The sequence below is a fragment of the Terrapene carolina genome, unplaced genomic scaffold, assembly GCF_002925995.2.
Source record: "Terrapene carolina triunguis isolate 2854851 unplaced genomic scaffold, T_m_triunguis-2.0 Scaffold24, whole genome shotgun sequence".
Classification (NCBI taxonomy): Eukaryota; Metazoa; Chordata; order Testudines; family Emydidae; genus Terrapene; species Terrapene triunguis.
In genome coordinates, this window is record NW_020664375.1 from 3,249,800 (window position 1) to 3,269,275 (window position 19,476).

Below are 19,476 nucleotides of genomic sequence, written 5' to 3' on the forward strand. Positions count from 1 at the left end.
GGGGGTTGGGGTGTGGAGCGCTTACCTGGGGCAGCTCCTGTTTGGTGCGAGGGGTACAGGTGGGGATGTGGGGAGGGGTGCAGGAGCTCCCATTTGGTGCTCAGGGTGGGGGTGGGGATGTGGAGGCGTGCAGGAGTCAGGGAGGGCGGGGGTTGGGGATGTGCGAGAGGGTGAAGGAGTCAGGGAGGGCAGGTGGCTGGGGGCATTTGAGGCGGGTGCAGGAGTAAGGGCTTAGGGTGTACAGGGTCTGGGAGAGAGTTAGGGTGCAGGAGCTGGCTGGGGGTTGGGGTGCAGGGTCTGGCCAGGAGTTAGGATGCGGGAGAGGGCTCAGTGTTGGGGCAGGAGGTTGGGCTGTGGAGCGCTTACTTGGGATGGCTCCCATTTGCTGCGAGGGGTGCAGGTGGGTATGTGGGGGGGTGCAGGAATCAGGGAGGGCAGGGGGTTGGAGGGAGTGTGAGGGGGTGCAGGAGTCAGGACTGGGATCATGGGGGTGCTCCCAGCCCCCTGCCCTGAGCAGCTCATGGCAGGGGGCTGGGGAGGGGTATGTGTAGGGGGAGTGCAGGGGCCCCGCCTTTGCTCTGCCCTGCCCCGATTCCATCCCCTTCCCCAAGACCCTGCCCCCGCCTCTTCTCCGCCTCCTCCCCTGAGCGCGCTGTGGCGGGGCAAGCTCGGGGCAGGGGGAGGAAGGGCGGGAACGCCACACGCTCTGAGGAGGAGGCGGGGGAGGGGGGATCTTGGCTGCCGGTGGGGGCGGAGTCTGCAGCAGGAGCCCTCAGGACCAAGCTTCTGCCCCCACAGCTGCCCGGCCCTGGGGCCCCGTATTGTTGGGGCGCCCCGTGCCAGGGCACCCTGTGTTTTACCATAAATCCGCCTCTGCTTAAACTTATATTTGTGGTACCTAACAAATCTCCATTAAAAGGGAAATGGGGGTGGGGAGCGTGGAAGAAAGAGTTTCTCCCTGAGGATATGGTGGAAATGTGTTTCAGCTCATATTGGCACATCCACGTTTACTTGGCAAAGATTTCTGTGAGACTAATGAGAGCTGAGTTTAAGGTGACCATTGCCAGATTTAATTTCTCAATTGTGTGTGGAAATAATTAGATTTCCCATCATTGAAGCAGTAAAAGTAATCACAGCAATAGCATATTGTTATAGTAGAACTTTAATGTAATAAAGATTTATTGATAATTGCCTTACTTTACTACTAACTGATGTGTCTTAGAAGAATAAAAAAAAAGAAAAATATGCACACCTTAAGGTCAGGAAAAATTGCAGAGACAGCCCCCTAAAGAATTTGTTTTTTTCTTTTATTATTCATTCAGACTCAGCCAGGCTACTGCTATAATGGGTTAGTAGCTAATTTTAAGCAGAATATGTGAATTGCCATAGTACTTTAAGAAGTAATAGCCTGCAGTGTTTGTTTTTAGCTGGTCTCTTTGTTGCCTATAGTAAACAAATGAACAGACAAAGAGGTTGACAGGTGAAAGAATTTATCTTTGTGTATTTAAAAAACAAAAACATAGCCTTAATTTTCAGAAGTGACTATTGATTTTGGGTGTCTTAACTTTTAGGTGCCCAGTTTGGAAAACCTTAAAGGGGCCTGATTTGGGAGGGTGGGTGCTCAGCATTTTCTGAAAACCTCACTTGTTTAAAGTTCCTCAAGTTTGGCACCTAAAATCATTAGTACTCTTTGAAAATTTACATCCATAACCATATGCCCCTTCCCACCCAAATACAGTAGTTTAACTTCTTGCCTTGCCTTAACATTTAAAAAAAGATTTCCAATGATGTAAGCTCACAGTCACAGTGGTTGCAGAGAAGCTAGGCTGAGAATAGTCTGACATGGGGACGTACAGCAATAGGCTATTGCATTGCCATTGGAAAGAAAGAGATTCATGACTGAGACAAGACTTTGCTTCTCAGCCTATTACAGGGGTAGGCAAACTGTGGCTCGCAAGCCACATGCGGCTCTTTTACCATTAAAGTGCAGCTTGCAAGCCCCCCAAGTGCCCACCCTTCTCGACCTACCAGACTGGGTGGGGAAGGGCTCCGGACCTCTACCTTGCAGTGGGGTAGGGGCTTCTTTCCAGCAGGAGGGAGACTCGGGGCTTCAGCCCTGCAGGGCTCACTTGCTGGGGCTCAAGGCTGCAGCAGGAGTGGGGCTGAAGCCCCAAGACCTGGCTCCTGGCAGGTGTGCCCGAGCTCTCTAACTTCTGAAGATTGTCCTATGTGGCTCGGAAGGCCAGTAAGTTTGGCCACTCCTGGCGTATTAGCAATGAGGCAAGGCACTTGCAACGCCTGCTCTTTCAGGTTAAAGGTCTTTAACTTCAGATAGCTGGTCACCAGGCTTACAGTTGTTCCTGATGTAAATAACCTTGAAAACACTGGGTGAAATTCTGGCCCCATTCATGTCAATGGCAAAACTCCTATTGATTTCAGTAGGGTCAGGATTTCCTCCAATAATTCTGGATCTGATAGTATGGTTTCAGACATATTCTTTGCCTGGTGCTGTGATATCAGAGCTAGAAATATAGTTACCTCTGCCCCCCACTGTTCCTCAAACTTTTGCAGTGTGCTGTGTGCTAATAGTCCACCAGGATACTGCTGTCTGTTCTTGCTGTGGCTGCATTCTCGTGGTCCTCTGTGTATATCATTTGGGATGTGCTTTGGGTCTCTCGGGGCGAAAAGTGCTGTCTGTATGTAAAATAATAATTATTCCTTCTGGTTATGGCATAACTCTTGATGCTTTGATGCATCAGCAACTCTGAAGGTATTAAAGGAATGTCCACAACATATACTGATTTCGACAGTCTAATAAAATTTCAGATAAAATGAATACTTCTGTATAGAGCTACACTGAATAGTCTACTTACATGGACCTCATCACAATAGCATCTGAGCACTTTGCAGTCATTAATGAATTTTTATCATCACAACAGTCCTGTGAGGTAAGAAAGTATTACCTCCATTGTACAGACAGGGAGCGGAAGCACAAAGGCCACTAAGCAATTTGCCCAAACTCACACAGGGAGTCTGTGACTAAGCCAGGATTGAACTCAGATCTCTTGAGTCTGAGTCTTATGCCCTATCTACTAGATCATTCTTCCTACCCTATCAGCTAAAAGGCCTGGTTAATTTTATTGTGCTTGCAAATAGCTTTTTCTGGACTTCTATCTGCAAGCCAAATACAGTGTTACTTGACAGCTGTATACTTTCTAAGCAGCTGTATTTTTTGGCAATTAGACTTGGTTTGTGTTCTGCAGTCTGATGTTAATTTCTCTTCCTCTTATCTAGTTTTACTGTTTAGTGCACAATGTACTCACTGTACATCTTGTGTTTTACATATGATGACTGCTTTGGCTGATATTATTGCTATTTCTTCTGAAATGAAGGCAATAACAGGAGTCATTTAGGGCCTCCAGTAGCACTACAAAAATCAACTGGAATACAGTTGTCTTGTAGTGTCTTCAAATGGATGGAGCTTGATTTCAGGTTGCCATGGAAACCCCTGTGGAGGCTGTACAAATTGTCTTGCCTTGTTTATCCTGATTTAATAACAAGTGGACTTCTACAGCTTGAGACAATAAACAAGGCATGTTCTTGGCAGGCTCATTAGACCAGCTAATGCACCGCTAATTTCTAAACTTGGCACCCCCCAAAAGTGGCATATAGAAAAATATGGTCCAAATTATGGTCTCTGTGGTGGCTTTTACACTCTCAGCTGTCTTTAGTGGGGGTAGAGGATGCAGTGGTGCACTGCTCCAGCACCAGCTGCTGGAGGCGTTCTGTTTGTGGCGGAGAGAAGTAGAGAGAATCCCTGCAAGGGTGGTGGGGGAACACACTGATGCAGCAGCTACTATCCTCCTGGAAAAGGTGCAGCGTGTGCTCCCCACTGTGCTGGCCACCAGCCACTACAGGGCGCAAAAGGAAGCAAGACTAGTACCTTAGTCACAGGAGTGCTTCCACTGAAGTCTATGAGGCTGTTTGTGTGCAAGGAAGGTGCTACTCAGCATGAGTAAGGCTTGGAGAATCAGACTCGGAAACAGTGTGCTCCATTTCCCTATTCTGCACCCAGAATACCTTGTTGGATTTTCATTATGGGACAGATTACATACAATTTACATACAGGGCCAAGCACAGCACCCCAAAGGTCTCTAGTGCAGAGTGTGCTATGCCAGGTTAAGGGGTATTAGCAGTAGGCATACTCCAGGCTGATCAAGGAGACATCTGTATCTCTGAGATCCCTTTCTTAGTGCTCCCTGTGAGGCAGTGTCTCTGTGCTGCCTCCATTGCAGAGCTGTGCATTAAAGGCACAGTTTAGCTCTATGATACCTTTTATTCAGCTAAAACAACAGTAGTATTGGGGACTAATTTCCTCCTACTGTTACTCACACCTTCTTGTCAACTGTCTGAAATGGGCCACTCTCATTACCACTACAAAAGTTATTTTTCCTCCCTTGGTATCCTGCTGTCAATTGAATTGTCTCGTTAGACTGACCTCACACTTGGTAAGGCAACTCACATCTTTTCATGTATTTATACCTGCTCCTATATTTTCCATTCCATGCATCTGATGAAGTGGGTTCTAGCCCACGAAAGCTTATGCCCAAATAAATTTGTTAGTCTCTAAGGTGTCACAAGGACTCCTCGTTGTTTTTGCTGATACAGACTAACACGGCTACCACTTTGAAACCTTTTATTCAGCTGCCACCTATGTAGGGTCTCCCCTTTTTCTTTCCCTTTATACTGAGCTAAACCGGCATAATTCTGACACTGACCAGGGGAGTGAGGAACAACATGTGTCAATGAACCTCACAGCTGATATTTAGAGACAATACATTGGAAGCACCAGAAGGGAATATTCTTTCTCCTCCTTAACTCAGATATCACCACTTTCCTTATGCAATAAATGTTGTTGTTGCTCAAATGTATCCTCTTTAATGGGCTAGCATTTCTCATCATTTTCTCAAATGAGCCAAATTATGAGCAGTAATGAGAAACTGTGTGGTGACAATGGAAAGTGGAATATAAAAAGAAAAACTGGAGACACCCAAGTGAGCCTCCAAAACAGTTAGACACTTTTGCAAGCTTCTCACTAACAATTTTTTTTCTATATAGTATTTCAAGTCTTCTACCAGCACAGCTGCACAACTCTAACACAATGTGTGTGATGCTGCACCACTCAAAGCTATATCCCTGGCAAGCTCCAGGAAGCATTTGAGACATAAGGCTAAAAAAATACACAGGGCCAGTTTCAGAGTTTTCTCTAAAATGGGCTCTCTGGAGTGTGAACCGCACAGTTAAGTGGGGAGTTGGAGGCAAGGCACAAAAGTTGTTCCCCATCCCTCAAGTGGTTTCTAAGGCATGCACCTATGCACAGCCCCTAGCTTGAATTTGGCCCTTGAGAAATAGATGAGTGAAGGTGAGACGCTCAGTGAATGGTTTGAGAAATAGAACAATTCAAGATAAAGTGAGAAACATTGGAAGAAAAAGATCTCATTTTATGACACCTCTCTCTCATTCTCAGTGTGCAGAGTAATAAAATAGAAATAAATGAGCTCTCCAATTTTCAATGCAGGATATTAGAAAAAAAATGAGAAATTCAAGTTACAGAAAAGATAGTGGGAAATTTTTCAATCCCTTTTGATTATTATCCCCATAAATAAAAAAAAGTGCGCTTCCTAATATTGCAGAATATTTAAGGCAGAATTACATAACGCTCTTGTCTAATGCACCCCAGATTTGCACCAGGAGCTGACCTAAGGAGCTGGGTTTAGTATTTTGCTGTCTTCTCCCTGACTTATATTTTAAAGGGGGATTGCTTTTCTTTTCTTTTCTTTTCTTTTCTTTCAGGTCCATTGCATATTGTGAAAAAAAAACATGTCTCTTTAAACTGTCTGAAATTAACACTGAGGCTGTATTCACTTTTGCCGCTTTCCCCTGCATGTTGGGAAAAAGCTAGAGAAGCCCAATTGATTTCTAACTGTACTGTGCGTGGTGGGGCTGCAATAGAGTAGAGTGTGGGAAGGGAGGGGCAGGCTGCAGAGGGAGAATTCATTTCCCCTCCATGCACAGACATGGAGCCCTAAGCTGAGAACGTATAGCCCTATAGTATATGTCAAGGGACGGGGGAAGAGAAAGAAATGGGCGGAAGAGGAGGAGAAGAAGTGCAAATGGAGGAGGGGGGTGTCTATTTTTGACCCATTCAGGAAGGCAATCATCCACCAATCTGCTGGTGGATATTGTAGGATATTCCTCTTTATTTCCCATGCTGTGGTTATATGCAAAGGCACAATGAAGGGAGAGGGGAAGGCAGAGTGCCCAGACCCCCCCCCCCCACCCTTGGCCATAGACACTACGTATTCCTGTGCACTTTGCGCCCTGACCTCTGCAGCTGGGGGTGCCCTTTGCTCCCCGAGCTTCTGAGGCACAAGCCCAGAGTGGGGCAAACATGGGACTATAAAGGGATGGGGCCAAGGCAACCTCCTCCCCATTAGGCTGCTGCCTGGGGGTCCCAGTGCCAGTGCCCAGTAGTAGTGCTAGGCCTGAACGGGAGGGGCTTCCTCTGAGTTGGCAAGTGCCAGGCCTGGGTGGGAGTGCTCAACGGTGGATCAGTGCAGTTGAGAGTTCAGGGCTTGGAGCCACCAGGAGCCAGGGCAGAGCCAGAGTCAGGTGATGCTGGGAGCTAGACAGCAGAGACTCCTGAATAGCAGTGCCTCCCATGGGTAGCAGGAACTGGGCACAAGTTGTGGGGAGGTGAGACTGGCACAGCCTCTCTGGGGAGTCACCTCCTGCTCCCCTAGGACTCCTCACACTGCCCCTATTGTCTCCCAGTTTTCCCCCACTGCACCACAGCACCCTACCCCCCACCCCTGCCTCCCCATGTCTCTCTCCACCCCCAGCCTTCTCTTTCTTCTGGGACTCAGCTCCCCATGGCCACTGTCCACCTCCTGCACACCTTTTTGGGGTGACTTCTGCTACTTGGCAGGTAACCTGAATTCCCTCCTTAGGAAACCTCAGGTTGCACCCCTGTTTACATGACACGAAGGATCTTCACCCAAACTTCAAGAGGGAGCTTAAATCGGTCATCTCTGCTCACTCTCTCATTAGGTGTTAAATATTTGTAAACTTGAAATTCTTGGCATTGTCTCTGTTCCACCGATGGGCTCTCTGCCCATCGTCAGTGAGCCAGCCCTGACCCAGAGGGTCTCTGGCCCTTGCCCAGTTTCTGCCAGCTGTCTGACTGAGACATGCTGCAGGACTAGGGAGTGGAAGGAGAAGGTGGGATGGGATTGTCTCCGACAAACTTGAAAAAGAGAACATGGAAGCAGTATGGAACTCCTTAGAGGTGTTTGGCTCACCTCTAGGTGACAACGGCAGGGCTCCCCAAACCCAAAAGGAAAGGATGCAACCTAGTAGTCCAGCACCAATAATATAAAGGACTCTTGGCAACCGCTGCTACTTGAATATCCAGAAACAGCTGGGCATCCAAAAATCCCTCGTTTGTGAATCTCAGTAACCAAAGATGGGCATAGACCCATGCAATCATGTCTGCTACTGGGGTGCCACCAGAATTTTCTTAAGGAGGAGGCCCAAAGCTCTCTATCCTCTGTCCTGCACTCAGCCACAAGCTCTCTCCCCTGCATTCTCCACATGCTCCCAGCCTCACACTACCTCCGCTGCTTTCCCCACACTCAGCCCTGAGCTCTCCACCTACTGCTCCCCATATCCAGTCCTGAGCGCTCACACTACCTTTGCACCCAGACCCACACTCTCCTCTGCACCCAGCTGCACACACACTCCCCTCCACCCCCGCTGCCACCCGCCCAGCTCCAAGCTTTCCCCATTGCGCCCAGCCCCACGATCTCCCCATCCCACACCCAACCCCATGCTCTTCCCCTGCACCAGGTCTGAGCTCTCCTCTCTGTCCCTACTCCACAACTAGTCCGGAGCTGTTACCCAGAGAGGTGGTCAGGCTGAAGAGCACTATCCCCACCACCAAGATTGGATGTTTTTCTGAAAGATCTGCTCTAGGAATTATTTTGGTGACATTCTGTGGTCTGTGCTATACAGGAGATAAAGCTAGATGATCCAAATGGTACCTTCTGGCCTTTGAATCTAGGAATCACCAGGGGCCAGGCAGTTCTGGGAGCCCCAGACCCCATCCTATTTCTGCCTCCCCATGAAGCACCAAAAGCCCATATCTAGTCACCCCACCCTCCTGTGACTGGGGGTTCCCAGTGTCCCCTGCTCTGCTTGTCCCTGGGGACTGGGGATGCCCAGTGCCCATGGGCACCGGAAGAACTGCAAAGATTTTTTTTGGGGAGGGAGGGAAGCAGGTGCATGGGGTCACAGTGTCACCCAAATTTGGCCCAGCTATTCCCCTTCCCCCGTCCTGTTGGAGGGGCAGCCAGGTCAAATCTGAATGAGCGATGTTGCAACCTTGTACACGGGGTTGTAGTGCCATCTGGCTACACCTCTGTCATGATGAAGAGGCAGCCAGGCCAAATCTCCAGCTCTGGTCAGGGGCCAAGCGGGGGCCTCCTCCACTCTTGGGGAACCCCTGGCTGCTGCTATAAACTCTGCTGTTTATCTAACTTCTTCCTATGCCCTATCGGCATTGCCTTGGCTTTATCTGAATTTTGTCTCAGCCAGTTAGCTCTCATCTATGTCACCGTTTCCATGAAACATGGACGCAGGGCAGCCCATACCACCTCATGAAACCATCTAATGGACTCAAATATACGTAGACACATGCTTTAAAAATAGTGAAACTTATATATAAGACTGTAGCGCAAAGGCGTAACATTAAACAAGATTAAATGAGTTACAGTTCCTCAGCCACACTTACCCATCTTCCCTGCTGAACAGAGGGTTAATATTTGTACTCCTTATTGATTTGCACCTGTCACGCAATTAGCCCACAAAATTACAGCAGCCAACCCACTCTAACTATAATTCTTCCTAACTAGCAATTGCTTTTATCCTGTACATACCACGTAACCACATAGAAAGTCCTAATATTTCAAGTCTTTGTAGGCATAAATGTGTAACTATTACAACTTTTAGGTACATGATGGGTGCACAATACTTCGAATACCAAGTGTTTGAGTACTATTATGTCATAGAGTAACATAAGAACACAGCACATTTTTTTCTTCTCAGAACTATGACTACAGGATAAATCTCCAAAAAAGAATTATTGATACTTTTTTGATTCTTTAATGTCATGGTGTATAGGTTAATTCCCTCTTCTCTTTCATGAATGTAAAAAATCCACTTCTGATAACCCAGAAGCCGTTATCTATTTAACTGAACAGCTCTCTCCCTTGATACAAAAAATATTTACACAGAGGAAGATTCAGTTTATGTTTCCAACACTACACTGTGTTTTCTGTATCTCTGTTGGGGAGGAAGAAAGCCTTTTGCACTTAAAATATGGAGCTCCTAATAAAAATGAAAATGTTCTTTGAAATCTCTGACATGCAGAAAAGCTGTACGTGGTTTATAAAAAAAAATCAAATGTTGAGAGAAATGAGGTAGGTCTGGAAGATGTTTTTTCCTCTAGCATACGTCTTACATTCAAAAACTTTAAGTATTGAATAGAAAGAGAATGGAAGAATTAACTGCACCCTACGATCTGCTAGTAATCCAACAATTCTTATGAAAGAAAGAAATTGTGGTAATCTCGTATTTCATATACGCAACAACAGGGCATTTTAACTTTCTCAGTTTCTGAGAATGATTGATTTTTTTTTCTTATGAATGTTTTTCCTACCTATGTAATAAAGGATCATCTGCACAAGGGCTATAGGGATTATTCCATTTTGTCTTCAGAACAAATGCAAACACACAGTTATGCTGTCCACAGCCTTAGAATGATGTATGATCTGGCCTTTTGGAGAGAGAGAGAGTGTATGAGAGTGTGTGAGAGAGTGAGAGAGATCTGGCCTTTTGAGGTAGGGGTGTGTGTGTGTGTGTGTGTGTGTGTGTGTGTGTGTGTGTGTGTGTAAAAGCAGTGGTTTTTTTAATCACATCTCTAAGGAGTATGATCAGCATGAATATTAAATTACTGTTCCTTACTGCAGGGTATCTTTTTGGAAAGCTAAGACTGTCTTTCCGATATTTCAAAAAAAAGAAGCTCTATGCCAAATTGGCCTAAGGAACAGTGGGATAATCTGGTTTGACAAACTTGTGATTGTTTTTTACAATCTTGGTTCACATTCATAAAAGTAAAGAGGATTGCTGTCCTATTGGTTTTTCTGTGTCTCTGATCTCCATCATGTGCTCTCATAATTAGATCACCCGGAAGAGAAAATAATTTATCTTGCAAAGCATCCACATTCAGCCAATTCGATTGCCAGGGCCAAAACCTGCTGCATTAAAATAAATCCCTACATCAAATATACTGTTTACTTCTGACTATGGATGGGAGGTAGTGGCCGGGAGTGAGACAGAGAGTTGATGGGAGAGAGAAGAAATAGGAAAGGCTGTTTTCCTGAGATGTCATTCTATATATCATTATTATATATTATTTGTAGCACCTAGTGGCTACAACCAACACTGGGGGCCTATCTCTTTAGGCAACACATAGAAGGAAACAGTACCTGCACTAAATAGCTGATATCTTGTTGTCTAAAATCTTAATAAGTTTTTAAACCCTTGGAGAATGAAGCTTGAGTCTTTGGGATTTTATCTCTCTCAGTGTTTTTTACACAGAGCACTCAAAGTTAATGTTAACCAGATGATTCTGTAGTGAAAATGCATTTCACATTTAATAGGGTGCTAAAGCTTGCAGGCCTTTTCAAGGCTTCTAGAGACCGTATGGAAAGTTCTGACCACACAGTTTTGTTATTTTTAAAAAGCTCTTCTTGCTCTGTATAGGTCTTATACTTTAAAATAATGTCTCTTTTTCCTGTAGGTATGTCAGCAGCCAAGCTGCTGGCTGAATCTGGGCTTAGTGTTGTGGTTCTAGAGGCCCGTAACAGAGTTGGAGGAAGGACTTTCACGGTTAAGGTAAGTGCTTTTTGACAGCAGTAACGCTTGATTTTGTGGGCACATAGTGCCACTTCTGCCATTGCCAAGAAATGGGCTAAGGATAGGAAGAGGTTCTGAATAATGTGGATCTTCAAAATGGATATAAATGTAAAGGTTGCTTATTAAACACTACATCTCATTTGGATTACGTGGCATGTACAGTGGTTGCCAATGTGCTTAACATATATCAGACACTGAATTTGAAAATATTCCCTTCCTCCTTCACATACAAGTTAGACTTCTGTCCATTGCAGAGGAGAGTCAAATCATTATTACTTTATATACATGTGCCGGTGGAAGGAAGTTGCCAGGCCAATACAATATATTGATGAGCTAGTTCTCATTGGGTATTGTTATGATGTCAGAAAATACAGAGTTGCTATAGATGCCGTACGCAGCCAGGATCATATTGTAGAAAGATGTATGTTTGGAAGAACCAAAGGTGTTGTTTTAGGGCAAATGGGCACTCTTTCTACATGGGTAAAATCCAATAGAAGATGAAAACTTTCACAGGTCTGTGACAAGAAACAATCAAGGCTCTTGAATATTAATGTGATAGGCTCTTCATTACAGCTCAGAGGTTTCTTTTAATGCCATTTCCCTATAAGGTTGTCTGGAACAAAACTATTACAGAAATGTACTGTACTTTGTTTCCCAACTACATTGGTTGCCATTAACAAAATAAGCATTTAACTGAGATACCACACTGTGATGTACAAATATTGCAGCTATTAATCTAAATATAGAGAGATGCTTAAGTATGTCAGACACTGCTGTGTGGTAACTGGGGATAAATATTAGTATTCAATAGCAACCATTGTACTAGAAACCCCAGCACATAAACTACATCCTTCTATGACATTAAAAATACTTGATTTAAAACACTTGCTATAAACAAAATCGAACAGAATTATTGTCTTGGGAAATCAGCCTGCTAACAATAGTATGTCTCTCTTACTTTTTGCTTTCTTCCCAAGTGTATCTGATGATGATCAAAGTTCTGCCTGGAGCTCCTTCACTGCCAGTCACTAATGCAGCGGTGTTACATGTTCACACTGTATTATATCCCAGTCCTATGGTGCTGGAGAAGGAATTATTGTTTTCAAATACTCCTAGTGAGGTGCTCAGATGCAACAGAGCTAGGGGCCGTGTAAGTATCTAGATAGAGACGGCAAGCTTTGCTACCAGATCGATTTTCAGTTTCAGTATTAATAGAGGAAACCTTCTGCAAGGATTGAGGGAGCCTCTTTTTCAGTACAGAAACACAGTACAATATGGATTCTGAAAAGGTAGGGATAAATTTTTTTTAATGGCCATTTATTTAGATTTTAACATTGCATCTTGTATGCTAAGAACCTCAAATTATTAAAAAGACAATAGGGAAAACTATATTGAAATACTGAAAATAATAATTATCAAACTGTCATGACAGCATTACCATGAGCTCACAGTTCGTCACTGTGTAATAGTCCTCTATGTCTCTCATAACCCTCCTCATCAGAACTATGTGCTTGGTTCCCCACTGCTTTGCACCTTGTCTACTCATTGACATTTGGGCAGGACTGTGTTAAGGCGTGGAGAATTGTAATTTAGCAGTGTTTGACACTCACTTTGCACCATTGCACAAGTGTAAATAACTACATAATGTAGACCGCAGTGGAGAATCAGGCGCTAACTTTCTTTGCTCTGGCAGGAAATGAACAGTGAGACAATAGGGCCTCTTGAATTCTGTTGTTGACTCGATCCTGTACCTGTTTGAGTCAATGGAGTTTTGTCATTGACCACAATGGGTGCAGGACAGAGGTCGTTGAGGAGATTTTGCAATATCTAAGACCACCTTCCAGTTCCTAGAGCTTTCTGTTGCAGACCATCCTCTAGCCTTTCTAATTCTTGCCATTTTTCTTTTGACAGAACAAGCACGTTAACTATGTAGACGTTGGTGGAGCGTATATAGGACCTACACAAAACCGGATCCTCCGATTGGCCAAGGAACTGGGTATAGAGACGTATAAAGTCAATGTAGCAGAGCGTCTTATCCATTATGTGAAGGTAAGATTTAAATCTTCTTTTCTGCACACAGCTAATGAGAATGTTGAACTTTGAAAAGTACTGGCATTTGTAAAAAGAGTCCTGTCTAAAGTGCCTCTTTGGTAGTTCAGTATGCATTTATCTGTAGTAGATATTGCTTTTCCATTTTGATTTATTGGCAATTGAAACAAAGATTTTCTTTTTTAAGTGTAAAAATGTAATAAGAAAAGCCAAAAAGGAGTTTGAAGAACAGCTAGCCAAAAACTCAGAAGGTAATAGCAAAAGTACATCAGAAGCAGGAAGCAGGAAGCCTGCTAAGCAACCAGTGGGGCCCCTGGATGATCGAGATACAAAAGGAGCACTTAAAGACGATAAATTCATTGTGGAGAATCTAAATGAATTATTTGCTTCAGTCTTCACGGCTGAGGATGTTAGGGAGATTCCCAAACCTGAGCCGTCCTTTGTAGGTGACAAATCTGAGGAATTGTCACAGATTGAGGTGTCTCTAGAGGAGGTTTTGGAATTAATTGAAAAACTTAACAGTAACAAGTCACCGGGACCAGATGGCATTCACCCAAGAGTTCTGAAAGAACTCAAATGTGAAATTGCGGAACTATTAACTATGGTTTGTAACCTGTCCTTTAAATCAGCCTCGGTACCCAGTGACTGGAAGATAGCTAGTGTAATGCCAATATTTTAAAAGGGCTCTAGAGGTGATCCCGGCAATTACAGACAGGTAAGTCTAACGTCAGTACCAGGCAAATTCGTTGAAATAATAGTAAAGAATAAAATTGTCAGACACACAGAAGATGATCTGATGAAAAATAAATTGTTGGGCAAAAGTCAACATGGTTTCTATAAAGGGAAACCATGTCTTACTAATCTATTAGAGTTCTTTGAAGGGGTCAACAAACGTGGACAAGGGGGATCCAGTGGACATAGTGTACTTAGATTTCCAGAAAGCCTTTAACAAGGTCCCTCACCAAAGGCTCTTACGTAAATTAAGTTGTCATGGGATAAGAGGGAAGATCCTTTCATGGATTGAGAACTGGTTAAAAGACAGGGAACAAAGGGTAGGAATAAATGGTAAATTTTCAGAATGGAGAGGGGTAACTAGTGGTGTTCCCTAAGGGTCAGTACTAGGACCAATCCTATTCAACGTATTCATAAATGATCTGGAGAAAGGGGTAAACAGTGAGGTGGCAAAGTTTGCAGATGATACTAAACTGCTGAAGATAGTTAAGACCAAAGCAGACTATGAAGAACTTCAAAAAGAACTCACAAAACTAAATAATTGAGCAACAAAATGGCAAATGAAATTTAATGTGGATAAATGTAAAGAAATGCACATTGGAAAAAATAACCCCAACTATACATACAATATGATGGGGGCTAATTTAGCTACAACTAATCAGGAAAGAGATCTTGAAGTCATCGTGGATAGTTCTCTGAAGACGTCCACGCAGTGTGCAGCGACAGTCAAAAAGCAAACAGGATGTTAGGAATCATTAAAAAAGGGATAGAGAATAAGACGGAGAATATCTTATTGCCCTTATATAAATCCATGGTACGCCCACATCTTAAATACTGCGTACAGATGTGGTCTCCTCATCTCAAAAAAGCTATACTGGCATTAGAAAAGGTTCAGAGAAGGACAACTAAAATGATTAGGGGTTTGGAATGGGTCCTATATGAGGAGAGATTAAAGAGGCTAGGACTTTTCAGCTTGAAAAAGAGGAGACTAAGGGGGGATATGATAAAGGTATATAAAATCATGAGTGGTGTGGAGAAAGTGAATAAGGAAAAGTTATTTACTTGTTCCCATAATATAAGAACTAGGGGCCACCAAATGAAATTAATGGGCAGCAGGTTTAAAACAAATAAAAGGAAGTTCTTCTTCACGCAGCGCATAGTCAACCTGTGGAACTCCTTGCCTGAGGAGGTTGTGAAGGCTAGGACTATAACAGGGTTTAAAAGAGAACTAGATAAATTCATGGAGGTTAAGTCCATTAATGGCTATTAGCCAGGATGGGTAAGGAATGGTGTCCCTAGTCTCTGTTTGTCAGAGGGTGGAGATGGATGGCAGGAGAGAGATCACTTATGTTCTTAATATGTGTAAAATATATTCAGTCCACAGGTGCTGGGGGGGAGCAAATGGCCATTGCCACCCTCCCCCCTTTAAACAAGGGGAACCATGCCTCCCACACACACTTTTGAGAACCTGACCTCAGCAAGGGCTCCACCAACCCCTTTTGGCTCCTGACTGGAGATGGGTGTAGTAACAGCAGCACCCCTCCTCTATTGTCATGATAGAGGGATGGCCATGCCAAATTTCAGTGGCATTTCTACCCCATGTTTCCTCCCCACTTTTGATGTCCTTCCAGCACCCATGATTCAGTCAGACTGTTGCAATTTTAAGACAGGACACATTTGGTACTTAATTATTTTTGAAAATATGCTTTGTAGAGCTTCAATATTTCTGGATGGCTGTCCAATCTTTTGCATCCTGCTTTCAGAAACTCTTGTGAATCTAATCAGAAGCATTTATAGCATCTGTAAGCAGCATTATGTGAAAGTTCTTTGCTCTTTAATTTTTTTATTTTCTGATATAACCTTGTAAAGTGAGGGGGGGGGGGGCAAACGCCCATATAGGTTTTGAGCCCCAAAGAGCAAATGCCAAAGAGCTACTTCTCTGACAACAATTTACATTTTTAGCTATGTCCACATCTAAACAAAATGACAGTTCCCATGCCTGCTTGGCCACACTACCTACTTTTTTATTTCCTTGAACTTCTGCATAAATTCTTCCCTTTAAATGAAGTGACACCAAGATAATGGCTGATCCGTTCTGCAAGTTGCCTGCTGCTTGGGCAAGTGGCCATTTTCATTGAACAAACAGCAGTTTTATGGAATGTTATTTCTTCCTCGCTGAAGAAAAACACAGAACAGCTGAAAATTGGAAGTGGGCCTTGAGAAACAGAGTTTCTGATATGAAATGCCTGGAAGACCCAGTCATGGAAGCACAAAAACAGTTTCGTGTTTTAAATTATTTTTAAAACACATTTTATTTTTCTAATGACACTCAAAATATGCCATTTATGAAAATACTTACATGTAAATGATTTGCCTAACATTGTTATATAAATAAAATCCTATAAAGAACATGTAGGATAATACCAGATATAACATACTTGTCACAGTAACAAGGTGTCAAGGCTCCTTCCCCACTCTGAACTTTAGGGTACAGATGTGGGGGCCTGCATGAAAACTTCTAAGCTTAACTACCAGCTTAGATCTGGTCCGCTGCCACCACTCCCAAATGGGCTAACTCCCTTCCCTGGGTAGCCTTGAGATACTTTTCCACCAATTCCCTGGTGAACACAGATCCAACCCCTTGGATCTTAAAACAAGGAGAAATTAACCATCCCCCCTCCTTTCTCCCACCAACTCCTGGTGGATCCAGATCCAACTCCCTTGGATCTAAAAACAAGGAAAATCAATCAGGTTCTTAAAAAGAAGGCTTTTAATTAAAGAAAAAGGTAAAAATCATCTCTGTAAAATCAGGATGGAAAATAACTTTACAGGGTAATCAAACTTAAAGAGCCCAGAGGAACCCCCTCTAGCCTTAGGTTCAAAGTTACAGCAAACAGAGGTAAACACCCTAGCAAAAAGTACATTTATAAGTTGAGAAAACAAAGATAAAACTAACACGCCTTGCCTGGCTGTACTTACAAGTTTGAAATATGAGAGACTTGTTCAGAAAGATATGGAGAGCATGGATTGATGTCTGGTCCCTCTTAGTCCCAAGAGCGAACTCCCCCCAAAACAAGGCGAACACACAAAAGCCTTCCCCCCCACCAAGATTTGAAAGTATCTTGTCCCCTTATTGGTGCTTTGGGTCAGGTGTCAGCCAGGTTACCTGAGCTTCTTAACCCTTTACAGGTAAAAGGATTTTGAAGTCTCTGGCCAGGAGGGATTTTATAGTATTGTACACAGGAGGGCTGTTACCCTTCCCTTTATAGTTATGACACAAGGCTAACTGCATTTCTGGCCCCTTCTGATCTCTTTGAGCTCACCTCCTCTCAGGTCTCAAGCCTCTAGCCATCACCTCTCTCTTGGGGTGGAATCACATGATTTCTTCATTCTCAGATCAGGCCTTAGCTGCAGTCCCCAGTGATCCACCATGATTAATTCAGCAGGCCTGACTTAGGCTCACACCCTGCATTTCTGTTCCCTCTGGGAGCAGTGACAGTAGTAAACAATGACCAGGCAGCTTCCTTAAAGCAAAATATTACCTATTTAGAACCAAAGCATTTAAGAAAAAACAGATCTTAAAAACTATAAAACATACTATGTATATGTCTAGCCTACCAGGCATTTACCATCTTTCACAAGGGGATGCTGGTGTTTCTAAGCTTTCTAAAGGTCTCCTGAGACTTCTAGGGTTTGCATAATTTGTTCCCTTAACTCTCAATCCATTTCTTTCCCCCTGCTTCATGGAGAGTATCCTTTAAAAGCTGCTTAGTCTTTGTGATCACCCCGCGTCCCAGAGACCAAGTCATCTTTTAACTGTTTGTAGCTCTTTGATCTATTAATTCCTAGTCTTGGCAGAAAAAGGCTTGCAACTTTGTTGGAGAAGGATTCAAAGTCCTTGAAGTAGATAGCTTTGCCCATTGCCTTGCAAGTGTGTGCGGGAGTGTCCATATCTGGGCCATTGTCTTCGTCCTATTTATTTTTCCCCCCAGTCCCCACTTAAGCTAGCTCAGTACATTCATACAGGACAGTCTTAACCCAATTGCACAATAACTTCCCCTCACTGAGCAGCTCACATACAGTGTTCCTAAAATTGTCATCTCAATATTCTTAGATTATTACATATCAGTTCCTACAGTATTTATAGCATTAGTACATCTCAATATTCTTAGGTTATTACATAGCAGCTCCACTTTTGTTACAATGCTTACAAAATAAATTGGACCAGATTTTCAGCCTCTGTAAATTGGTGTAGCTCCATTGACTTCAATCAAGCTATGCTGATTGCACTATTTGACCATCTAGCCTACTGTGTTTAATTTAAACTCAAATATGGGCCCCTTTGCTTCTTAAATGGCTCTGCCTGTCCTCTGTGTGCTAAGAGCCTCTAATAGGATACATGAATTCATACCTTAAATCCATTTTGACACTGTAGATCCAGATTTCTTTGTCCCAGGTTTCATTATGCGTGCTTTAGCTAATGGCCATGCTTCTCCCATAAGCTTTCTTTGTTGTAGAAGTGTGTTCCTGAATAAGAAGCAGAATTACAAGCTTGTCAGCTATCCTACATGCTGTGGGCTAGTCCTGGATTTGGCCTTGCAATCCTGCTGAGCTACCTTTCTTCTATATGTGGGGCTCCTGAAATCTCAGAACAGAGCAACAGAAAGCAGATTAACTTCTTAACATGCCGACTGCCTTAGGTGCTAAATAAATAAAGCCTCCCTTTCTCCAGTAGGATTGCTATTCCAGGGGCTGGAAAGAAGAACAATCAGAAGCTGCTTCCTTTCTCTATCAGCGGTTCCCCTTCCTCCTCGTCCTCCTTCAGTGTATCATCATTCAGTGTTGCACTGTAGCACAAAGATCCCACCCATAACTGGTTGTCTCATGTAACCTTGGGTTCATCTACACTTGGAGCTGGGAATGTGATTCCCAGCTCAAGGAGACATATTTGTTCTAGCTCTCATCGAGCTACATACAATAGAATGTAGATGTGGCTGTGAGAGTGGCAAGATGGGCTAGTTACCCCAAGTACATACCATGAGTCTCTGACAGGCACGTAATCAGGGTGGCTAGCCCCTCCTGCCACTTGCACTGCGGTGGTTGCATTCTATTTTTAGTGCACTAGCTCAATGACTGCTAGTGCAAGTATGTCTCCTTGAGCTGGGAATCATACCCCAAGCTCCAAGAGTAGACATATCAATCTCAGATATCCCCCTTGTCTTTCTGGGAGGCACATAAACACTAGGACAGAACCTGACAGCTTGGCCTATTTCTCTCTCCCTCCCTGCAATTCCAGCCCTCAACTGCTTGCTTTTTTCCCCTGGGATATCCATTACTCTCTTTATTCCCTTGGGATTTTGTGTTATATCACATAGTGTAGTTGCCATTTGACAATCTCCCTTTGAATCCATTCTCAAAATCCATTTCTCCTGTGATGCGTACAAGAAGTTAGCTACCTAATATTGACTAGGTTGAGGGGCATTCAAGGCAATATATATTAGGGTGACCAGATGTCCCGGTTTTATAGGGACAGTCCCGATTTGGGGGTCTTTTTCTTATATAGGCTCCTATTACCCCCTACCCCCACGCCCTGTCCTGTTTTTTCACACTTGCTGTCTGGTCACCCTAATATATATATTGCTTGTATGTTTTATCCCT

At 43.7% G+C, this 19,476-nt stretch overlaps 1 protein-coding gene across 1 annotated transcript in view; it reads left to right on the forward strand.

The window, feature by feature from the left end:
• Positions 1 to 19,476, forward strand: part of LOC112114832 (amine oxidase [flavin-containing] A) — a 51,218-nt gene that overhangs the window by 9,443 nt on the left and 22,299 nt on the right. Inside the window, exons 2-3 of the mRNA XM_024211725.3 lie at positions 10,922 to 11,016; positions 12,949 to 13,086. Of these exons, the coding sequence (XP_024067493.1) occupies positions 10,922 to 11,016; positions 12,949 to 13,086 (233 nt within the window). The remainder of the gene's footprint in view (positions 1 to 10,921; positions 11,017 to 12,948; positions 13,087 to 19,476) is intronic.